Raw genomic sequence first — 11,163 nt, forward strand, 5'->3', positions numbered from 1 at the left:
TGCTATAGCAATGCTATGATGGGCAATATCTATGATAATTGCCATGCTTGATGATCAATTTTCTCCACATGACATGTAGATTAAGAGCGATCAAAGAATGTATTTTCCTACAAAGACTATCAAAGGCTAGCTTGGATGGCCAAAACAAGGGCAACAAAGGGACGTTTGGCCTTGGGGAGCTACGTGTCCTCGTAAGAGGATGCCCAATGAGAAAGTCAAGCCGACTTGTGACATAAACTTTCCTAAAAAAAGTCATGATTCCTAACAAACGTTGACCGAAGCCTAACCTCATGTTCCTTTGGGAGGATAATGAGAGGGGCCTTGTACAAATGGGATTCAAACCTTAACCACATAAAATAAAGCAACAAAGTTCATGACAAAAACAAATTCTAGAGAAATTAAAATAAACTCTAACAAGAAACATTCGCTAATACTTGACAATCTTGACTAGTATGATAGCCTTACCCTTTTTGCAAACACCGTAAGTAATTTGGAGAGGTATTATATGTTCAATTGGAACAAAATAAGGCATATGAATCAATTAGTATTCTCTCAGCATTATTCAACTTCCTAAGACTAATTTGATCACTAAGGACTACAAGCCAACCCACTTAAGAGTTGTTTCTTATAGGATTGCATCAATGTTTTGAGATGACCAATCTAATAGGAGATGGTCTTTCACATGAAAATTCCTCAATCGTTCTTAGAACAAACTCATCCCGAGGTCCAAAACTATTTAATTATTACCTACTCTATTTATATAAAAATTGTTTTAATTTGATTCTTTAACCTTTAAATACCTAATAATTAAATATTACATATAATTTAAAACATTGGTTGAGTAGGAAAATAAGTTGAGGAGAGGCAAGAATAATAATTTATTTCAAGAAAATAACACAAATCAAGTACATAGCTTTTATAAATAAAAATTTTTATTCCCAAATTTGAGGGGTGGCATTGCCCCCGTAGGCCTTTTGTGGCTTTGTGGCTTCGCCACTGATTTAAATGCATCTCATGATTGGAAGACCATCGATGCCTTGATAAGATAAAACAAAAATATTTCTCATCTATTTTACTTAATTTCCTTTTTTTTTTCCTTCCTTTTTATCATCTTGTTGATAGATGGAAAGAAAAACCTTCAACAACCCAAAAAAAAAAAATCCATTTTCATTTTTTTCCCTTTTCATATCACTATCTATCACCTCAAAAAATATTTTTATTTCAAAGTTGGGTTTGGGTTGGACGTCACGCTTGATTAATAAAATTGATTGTGAAAGGCTATCAAAAAGGTAGATTGGATTGATTGGGAGATGGCCAAGTCAAATGAACTCACATAGTGTACACCTTAAGAGTGGTGAAAATGGTAGTCATACTCAAAATTAAATTCCCCTAAAAACCAAGATGAATAAATACTACAAATGGGCAGTCATGGTGGGATAGGTTTGCTCCATAGATGCACCTACTCAACAAAAGCCTAAAGTGAGATCACTTTGATAGTCCTGGCCCATGTATCCAAGTCCACATAATATTTTCTAACCTGATCAAGATTTTGATTGGATCACCAACAGGAATACATGATTGCATTAAGGGTATGACTCAAGTCCCCATGAATTGAGTGATATTATATATTCACATACAGAATGAGAACGTGAGACTCAAATTATTACTTCTACATCTGCAAAGACTTCTCAAGCATAAACCTCCATTTTAGTCAATCTCTTCTCATGATCAAAGTACCTATGCAGGCTCTGCTGCCTTTTTCTGTTCTCCTTTCGGATCATCACATCCAGTTTTTTTGTACACAAAGCGCTTAGCAACCCAGATGTAAACAATCAAATTCAAAGCACTACATCCTGCCAACACCGAGTAGAAGTAATTGAGGTGGGCACGATTCAGATTATCTCCCAGCCATTTGCCTCCAGCTCTTGATGTTATAGCCTGCACAATTGATATAGCTGCACTGCTCATGAGGCTCCCCACGCCCACTGTGCTGATGTACAAGGCAGCTCCAATGCTTCTCATCTCTTCAGGCATTTGGTCGTAGAAAAGCTCCTGCATCCCAACAATGGTGAACACATCACACATTCCAGTCAGCATGTATTGTGGGAGCAACCACCATATTTTCATGGGGAGAGTTGTTCTGGGAGAATCCGTGAGGCCATGGTCTATGGCAACGCTGATCCTTTTGGTCTCTACAAGAGCTGCTACAACCATGGTAAGCATGGAAAAGAATATTCCAGTGCCTATCCTCTGGAGCATTGTTATACCAGAGGGGAGTCCAGTGAATTTTCTAGCAACCGGGACAAGGACCCGATCATATAGTCCGACGGAAACAAGGATAGTGAGGCCAGTGCAGACTTGAAGTGAAGCTGGGGGTATGGAGAAGTGGGAGCCAATTGATCTCTCCAGAGTGCTGCCTTGCTTGGTGAAGTAGGTGCTCATTTGTGCTATCACAGTGGCAAATGTCAAGCAACTCAACCAAATAGGAAACAGGCTGAAGAGAAGCTTCACTTCCTCCACTTGGGTCGCTGGGCATAGCCTCCAATGGTTTCTCACCTTGGTTGAGGCATCAATATCGTCAATGATGGTTGCCTTATCCAAAAATCTGCAGAATTTGGGAGTAGGACAGGCAAAGTAAAGCAGAAGAGTATGACGGTCAGTGGTCTAAAGTAATATTGGACATACTATTACCATCATTAGGAAAATGATATGTTTGTTGAATACTTCGAGATTCTGTACCCCAGACATACTCATTGGGTATGTTGGTAATTTTCCGGGAAAACCAAATCAAAAAATTAATAAATTAGAATTAATTATCAAAAAAATTATTCCTTATCAACCCCCTGAACTGATTTTCTGGCTCTGTCACTGCATATACCTGGAGCTAGTGGGACATACTTGGTCTTGTAATAGTAAAATGGGTCTTCTTTCTATGTGTTGATCAATGAATATCTCATAAAAGCTTAAAGAATGAACCAAATCTTGCTTATGAATATGTATGAATATAAATACACATACTCATGTGTAGGCCTTGATGTGATGGGTTATGATCTTTCTGTTATTTTATTTTGTTCTTTCTCAGTAGTACTCCTTTTAAATGCATGAATTGAAAACCAGACAAGATGCCTTCCTAAATGGTTGCCTAGTAGGAATGACACATACCTGAATTGATTTGTAGGAGCCAAACTCCTGCCTCGCCTGCCACCCTCCTCCACCCCACCATCGCCCTCATCCTCCAAACAAACACCTCGACCATAGCGCGTCTCGTTCACGCGCAGCTTCCTGGCGGTGGCCACCAACACTTGCATCACCCTAGTCAGAGGGCTGCCCACTGGGCGCTGGCGCCGGTAACTTCTAATTCCAATTAGGAATAATAGCAGAGCGGCTGCTACGGCCGCCGCCAGCATTCCAAAGCCGAGCCCCCACCCCACATTGTCCTGCACATAAATCACCACGAGGATGGCGGTGGTGGAGCCGACCACTATCCCCACGTACCACCAATTGAAGAAGGAGCTCTTGTCCTTCTTCTCCTCCACGGTGTCTTCATCGAATTGGTCGGCTGCAAAGGTCTGCACGCATGGTTTGTGCCCTCCTTCTCCTATGGATAGTATGTACAGCGCCGTGAAAAACACTGCGCGGTGATGTCGGAGTGATTGCACTGATACCGACAAAGTCATCAAGAGTAGTCCCTGAGATGGGGGAGAATCAAAACAATTCAATCATTTTTAGTATTTCCTGTCATTTCAAATCCCAATCATACTGATTTTAATAAAGAAGGGAAAAGTTCAGCTGTTGTGTTTGCTTGCTGAGAAAAAAGTTGGAAAAAATTATCAACTCACGGCGAGGTAAATAACAGAGGATGCTATAATGGTCTTGAAGCGACCAAGGTAGGAATCAGCGATAAAGCCTCCGAGCAACGGGAAGATGGCGGAGACGCCGACCCAGGTGTTTACATTTTTGGCGGCGGTGGCGGTGTGCTCACCGAGGACATTGGTGAGGTAGGTGAAGAGGTTTCCGGCCACCCCGTAGTAAGCAAACCTCTCCGCCATTTCAACAACTACAGCACACCCAGATCATGAAACAAACCATTAAAACAACCCAGAAAAAAAAAACAGTGAATTAATGAAGAAGAAAGAGGGAGTAAATGGGGTTTACAGATGATGAAAATGGCAGCTCTCCATCGACCTTTGGAGGGATTTGTCTTGGAGGAGATGGCGGTCTCTTGAAGACCATCATCAGTAATCACCATTGGAGCTACAGAGTTATCCATGGAAGGAAGAGGAGAGGTATGCTAAGAAGGTTTTGAATGAAATTTGTTTGGCAGAATTAAGGGAGTTGCTATAGCTTTATATAGACAAGTATCTCTCTTCACAGCCTTCTCGCTGCTCCTGTTCTTGTCCGACGATAGACTTCAATATCGCAACCCCTTTGCCCACATTCACCAACTTCGCGTGCGTCTTACTCGCCGCTGCCACTCCAAATTTAAGCCCTATTTCAAAACTAATCTCTCCTCACAAACAAAATAAGAACCACGCCCTTATTTTTCAAATATAAAATATAACCCTCTATTTGAAAAATATTTTTAAATGCATATTTGAAGAAGAGTTTTTTGGGAATCTCAAATGTTGTTTACATATTAAAAATGATTTTTCTCCACAATATTTTATTTTTAATTATTTTTCATATTTATATAAATATTTTTAAAATAAAATAACTAAAAAAATCTCTAAAAATACCTTATTCTCTATTTTTAAGAACCAAATTTGTTTTTTAATTAGTCGTCGAATGTGCTTTTTTCGATCTTCTATTCTAGAGAACAAATTTAAAAATAGTTTTCAAATAGGTCGAACTCTCTTAAGAGAATCAAACTTTTTTTTGAAAAAAAAAAATTAAAATGTTTATATTAAAATTATATCTTGTAAAAATTAAGGACTATTTTGTAATTATGTTATTCCTTTTCACATTTACTTCCTTTTTTATTTTTTGATTGTCAAGTTTTTTTTTTCTTTTATTTTAGAGAACAAATTTTCATCCTTCCTTTATATTAAAATACAAAAATTATATTAAAAAAACACAAAAATATTTATATTAAAATTATATTTTAAAAAAAATTAAGGATTATTTTGGAATTATGTTATTCTTTTCCACATATATTTCCCAAGGGGTTTATGCTTTCAAAGAATCACATCATCATATTAATTACATATAAAATAAAAAAATAAATGAACCCTTTAAAAGGATGTTCCTATATAAAAATAAAACATTTTTTTATTATTTGGATGTATTTCCTTTTTTTTTTCTTGTTTCCAAAAAAGGAAAATAGTAATAATTTTTCTATAAAAAGTAAAATTTCTTATAAAGAATTTTATATGATTTTAAAATTTTTGTATTTTATACAATTATTTTACCTTCCAAAAATAGAAATTAGGAAATGCACCCATGATATTTTTGAAAATTCAAACACTTTTAAGGACTAATTTAGAAATAAATAAATAAAATGGAAAGAAAATGAATGGTTAGGAGTTGTGATAAATTATTTCTAAAAATAAAGAAGTGGACATGATTCTAATACCTATATCAAGGAAATATGAAATGTATAGCCCTTGAGATATATTAAAAGTTTGTATGATATATGGGGGTCTCTTGGCAAGCATGTGGCCACCTAACTTTGGGATCTATGCTTTGAATTATTGGATTAGAATAGCAATTGACTTTACCCTTTTTGTGGTGGTGGTTTGTGACCCTCTTCATTTTTTCTTCAAATTAAACCCCAATTGCATCATATAGGCGCGTCTTCAATACTTCCCAAAATTAGGGCTTCATTTCAATCTCATTTTTTAAAATACTTGATATATTAATACCTTTTTTAAGCTAATTTTCTATCATATTTGATATATAAAACTAAACTTCAACACTTGCTTCCTCAAACTTAATTCAACATGATGGTGATAAATTTGATAGTTTTATAAATAAATAAAATGTTGGAAAAAAAATTAGATTATTGAATCAGTATTTCTTGTGCCTAGAATTTGGATTGTTGAATAATAGTATAAAAAACTGAAACTAGATATAAAGAAATTGAACCAAAATATAATGAAACCAGATCGAAATACCCAAAAAAATGAGATCAAGTTATAAAATAACGGGAAAATGTTAAAGTATCGCAGTGATATCTACCTAACAAATTATCTGAATCATTGAATATATATAATGAGATTTAACTTATTGAAAAAAAGAATAAATGAATGACTTCATAATATAATTATACAAATAAATGAGATTAAAATATAAAAAAATGGAATTTAAAAATACATATATGACTGATAATGTCTTTTTGATAAATACGAAAAAAAAATACACTCCATCATACAACAAAACCTAAAATAAAGGAAACTCGTTGATATTAGTTATCTTTTTCAACGCTTATCCAAAAAGATACAAAGTATAAAATTGTGAATTTAGAGTACATTTGGGAGAATAAAAGAGGTGGCACATGCATTGAAGTGGATATATTTGGAATAAAAGGGTGGGTAAGAGTGGGAGAGATTCTTAAAAGGAGGAAAAGGGTAGGTGAGGATGCATGAGAGTGACCACAAAAGATTTGGGGATAGATATGAAGCAAAGGCTAGGAATTGGAATGGGTATAAATGGAGTGGAACAATTAAGAGGGTAAAGATTGGAATTTAGCCAAAAAATGGTAAACCCAGTGAACACGCCTAGGGGGATGGATAGGAGTAGGACTTAGGAGAGGATCGTGTTGACAGTGACATCCTAATTTGTATGGAAACTTCAAATTTTGGGTCACACTCCATTTCATTTTGTCACTGTACCCTGCCGACAACTATTGTGCAACTAGTCACACCACTTTCACTTGGGCCAGGCCCCCCTTCCTCCTTTTTATAATTTTTTAATGAAATTAAAAATAAATAAATAAATAAACCTTTTATTTTTAATAATTTATTCTAAAATATATCATAAGGAAATGGCACGTGACAAGTTGACAAAACTATTGCTTACAAAACCACTTTTTAAGTTATGGGAGCTATGCTTAAAAAAAAAAAATCAATCAATCAATCAAATGTATTAATGGGGCATTTTAATATCTCATTTATTTGTATTATTATTTATTGGTTTAGATTTTGTATCATTTATTTTAACCATCATCTATCTCATTTATTTATATCATTATTCACCGAACTAGATCTATAACAAGAATAATTTAAATAAAAATATAAAATTTTTATTTATATCATCATCTATCTCATTTATTTGTATCATCATTCAACGAGTCAGATCTATAATAACGATAATATAAGTGAAAATGTAAGTTTTTTTTTTTATTATTCTCATTTTTGGACAAAGGGTGTTAAAAATTTTCATATGTAATTTTTTTTTAATTTTTTATTTTTTGTAATTGGAAGTGGAAAATGGTGGAATTAGTCTAATTAATTTCAAATGGATAGATGCATGGAAAAATTATAATGTATGAGTTGGCCTAATTAATGATTAGAAAAAAATTATATACCTAAAATTTCAATAATTTTGATGAGAATATATGATTAAAGGGTGAGTTCCCAAATTTAAACCAAAAGGATGGGAATTTTATAGTTGACTTGAGAAAGAAATGCAAGCATAAAAAAAAGAAAAAAGAATGATTTATTATTTGACTTCAATTTAAGAATAATAATGATTTTATCTTGTTGTCCGCCATATAAAAATTGTTCTAACATCTTACTTTTCCCATCAAACTTATTAAATTTTTAAAAAATAATATAAAATAAAATACTATTAATTAAGGTGTAGATGTACTTATGATTTTACTCTTTTTTTAAAAAAAATTAAAATATGAATAAATTTTCAATCATGTTTTTAATATTTACATAAATATCAAATATATTCCATAAATTTTTTAAAAATGAATTTTCAATCTTGCTTTTAATATTTTGTAAATATTAAATATATTCCATAATTTTAGAATAAATAAAAAACAAAAAATTGTTTGATAATTATATAATAACAAGTAGAAAGCAACTTTTTATTATTATTTCATAATGATCCTTTTTATGAATTTCAACCATTTTTTTGTGTTCATAAATGAGATTTTAATTGTATAAGTTTCACAAATAAGAATAAGATGTAAATGAGTAAAATTATGATTTTACTTTTTTAAAAAATTAAAAATATGAATAAATTTTCAATCATGTTTTTAATATTTTATAAATATCAAATATATTCCATAATTTTAAAATAAAAATAAAAAACAAAAAATTGTTTGATAATTATATAATAAGTAGAAAGCAAGTTTTTTTATTATTTCATAATGATCCTTTTTTATGAATTTCAACAATTTTTTAGTGCTCAGAAATGAGATTTTAATTGTATAAGTTTCATAAATAAGACTAAGATGTAAATGAGTAAAATTTAAAAATAGGAATAATAGTTGAAAAATAAAACTAAAATGAAAACATATTCCAAAGGTGGGTTTGGTAGTGATTATAGTCAATGTTTATCATCGTCTTTTTTTTTCTGCACCACATTTATTATAAAATGTTTAAACCTCTAATTTTTACGAAAGGCATGCTTTCAAATATTAGAAAGCACTTAAATCCTTCACAAATGGGTTCTAAGTTGGACCAATAATCTTTCCTTTTAAAGTGAAATTATATGTTTCATTTTTGATAAAATCTATGAAAGCATCTAACAAACCTATTCCAAGGTCAATTAAGATCAAATTAGGTGATATTCAATCCAATAGAATTGGAGCCCCAATGTGGAGAAGAAAGATATGAAAAATAAGAGTAATGATACATAAAAAAAAGGGAGGAGGCACTAGGGTGTGGAGTGTGGAGGAAGAATTGAAGCCATGACATAAGAGAGCATTATAGTTTGGAGCAAAATTCTTTCTTTTACTAGAAGCAACCAAAAAAGAGTGCTTGTCCATGTCAATTAGGGTGTGCCAATGTCAAACCATTACCTACTTCTATGGTCAAAAATATTTTATTAATAAATAAATCAAAAAAAAAAAAGAATTCCCACTTCACCATATGAAAACTAAAAAAGAAAAAAAGTTTTTTGACATGAAAAACATTCATGTATGGAAAAGGGTTTTTCATTTTTAGTACAATGCATGTAGAAGTCTTATACAAAGGGAATGCTACCTCAAAATTTTGTGTGGCTACAAAATGATTGTCCAAAAAGTTGGTTTATTCATTTCACTATGGAATGGACACATGATAAGTCAAATAACAACCATCCTTTTTCAACTTTCTAATTGATTTTTTTGGTTAATTATTGACCTTATATTTTGACAAAAATAACTACAACATTGCAAGAATTCTAACCTCTTAAATGCAATAATTAACTTATTGAAAAAAGTATGAGGGTCTTATTGAAAAAAGTATTAGGGTTTTTGGTGTTGGTTTTTCCTATCACCTAGATTATGTAGGTAACCCTTTTGTTGACTTTGTGAAAAGAAAATGCATCAAAAACAAAATCCAAATTCAAGATTTTTTTCTCAAAAAAAAAAAAAAAAAAAAAAAAAAGATTGAAAGGTAAAAGGAAAATGGAGAATGTGTCATGAAACCTAGAAAGAGAAAAGAAAATGACTTTTCTTTTCATGACTTGACAATTGACATATCATCTATCTAAGTATATCATAGGTATGCATTTATGCCCCACTAAAAGATTGATGTTGTTTTCCTTTATGTTTTTCCAAACCCACATAAATAAAAAATAAAAAAATAAAAAGAAGGGAAATAAAGTGGCTTTAGAAAAATAAACTTTGTACATGTCTTTTTTTAGGTTTTTAGATGGTCTTAATCACTACATTTCACATGTCTAGAGAAGGGAGAAATCAGCATAAAGACTTTCACGCGAACACACATGATGGGGACTTAAAGTCTTAAGTTTGGTTTTAGATGAGTACAAGAAAATCCATTTTTGTAACAAATGAAAATAAGACAACAAGGTAGTTTATCGCTAATCTCTTTATGCACTTGCTAGATGTGATTAAGTGGAGCTTTTTATTATCCATCATCTGTCTATTTCCTTCTTTTCACTTCACGGTTTGTTTTCGCTTTTTCCTCGTGCGTTGCATCCGACCATGTTTTGTAATTTAACCTTCAATATCAACGCTTTCCAACTTTTGAACCCACCCGACCATCTTATGTAATTACCCTTCAATATCAACACTTTTTCGACTTTTTTCTCAAGGCTTGAGTGACAAGGATTTTAATGTATTGGTTGGGTATTTATCCAAATGATATCACCATTATTATATGATTTTAGAAAACGTTTTTAATTTAAAAAATATTTTTTAAAAAATTAAAAATTTGTTTAACAGTGGTTTTAGAAAATATTTTTAAATTAAAAAGTTTTCAACAAATTTTTGAAAATATTTTAAAAACTTGAAAAGTTACTTATAATGTTTTATAAAAAAAATAGTCACATGTGAAATTCTCTTAAAAATACTTTTAAAAAAAAAACATTCTTATTAGAAATACTTTGAACAAGAATTGTCAAATGCACTTTAAATATCTAGTAAATTTAAGAAATAGTTTTAAAAATCACTTATAGTATTTTCTAGGAAAAAAAACTTGAAATGTAATTTTTTTAAAAACACCTCTAAAGAAAACACTTTAGTTATGTTTGATTTTAAAAATTTTGAGGGAAAAGATAAGAAAAAGAAAATTGAAAGAAAAAGCATAAGGAAAATAAACCAATAAAAATAAATAAAAATAAATTTAAAATCAATAAATTATTTTTATTTACTATTACAATTATTTAACTCACTAATACAAAAATTAAATAATTCAAAAATGTATTAATTTTTAACTAATTTTAATTATAATTTATTTTTTTTTATATTTTTCAAAATGAGAAAATCATTTTTCTTAATATTTTTTTTATTTCCTTAATATTTTTCAAGTTCCAAACATAACCTTCAAGAAATACTTTCAAATACATCCTAAATATTTTCTATTTTAATTTTATTTTTTTTATTTAATAGTCTTAGGTAAAAGGTTGAATAAATATCATAAATTTTTCTGGTTAAACTTACCAACACCCAGTGTGTCCGTACAAGTCAACCCAAGGTGAATGGCGGATCTTTGGGTTTTTCAGTGCGAGAGAGAAAAAATATTACAAAAAATTAAAAATTAAAAA

The 11,163-nt window shown here is 31.2% G+C and overlaps 1 protein-coding gene across 1 annotated transcript; it reads right to left on the reverse strand.

Annotated features, from left to right (window-relative positions):
- Positions 1 to 1,489: 1,489 nt before the first annotated feature.
- On the reverse strand, positions 1,490 to 4,330 carry LOC117927746 (protein NRT1/ PTR FAMILY 5.4-like). The gene is made up of 4 exons (XM_034847405.1): positions 4,156 to 4,330; positions 3,840 to 4,057; positions 3,163 to 3,689; positions 1,490 to 2,605 (listed from the first exon to the last, which is right to left on the reverse strand). Exons 1-4 carry the CDS (start codon positions 4,268 to 4,270, stop codon positions 1,738 to 1,740), a joined length of 1,728 nt encoding a protein of 575 aa, XP_034703296.1. The 5' UTR covers positions 4,271 to 4,330; the 3' UTR covers positions 1,490 to 1,737.
- Positions 4,331 to 11,163: the final 6,833 nt, after the last annotated feature.

Source organism: Vitis riparia, chromosome 13, assembly GCF_004353265.1.
Source record: "Vitis riparia cultivar Riparia Gloire de Montpellier isolate 1030 chromosome 13, EGFV_Vit.rip_1.0, whole genome shotgun sequence".
Classification (NCBI taxonomy): Eukaryota; Viridiplantae; Streptophyta; class Magnoliopsida; order Vitales; family Vitaceae; genus Vitis; species Vitis riparia.

What these genes read in the sequence shown, in the direction of transcription:
- LOC117927746 (XM_034847405.1), bottom strand. Translation starts at nt 4,270, where the DNA reads ATGGATAACTCTGTAGCTCCAATGGTGATTACTGATGATGGTCTTCAA. An exon ending in CCTCTGTTATTTACCTCGCC is followed by an intron (nt 3,690 to 3,839) that starts GTGAGTTGATAA and finishes CCCCCATCTCAG; the next exon opens with GGACTACTCTTGATGACTTT. An exon ending in GCTCCTACAAATCAATTCAG is followed by an intron (nt 2,606 to 3,162) that starts GTATGTGTCATT and finishes CAAATTCTGCAG; the next exon opens with ATTTTTGGATAAGGCAACCA.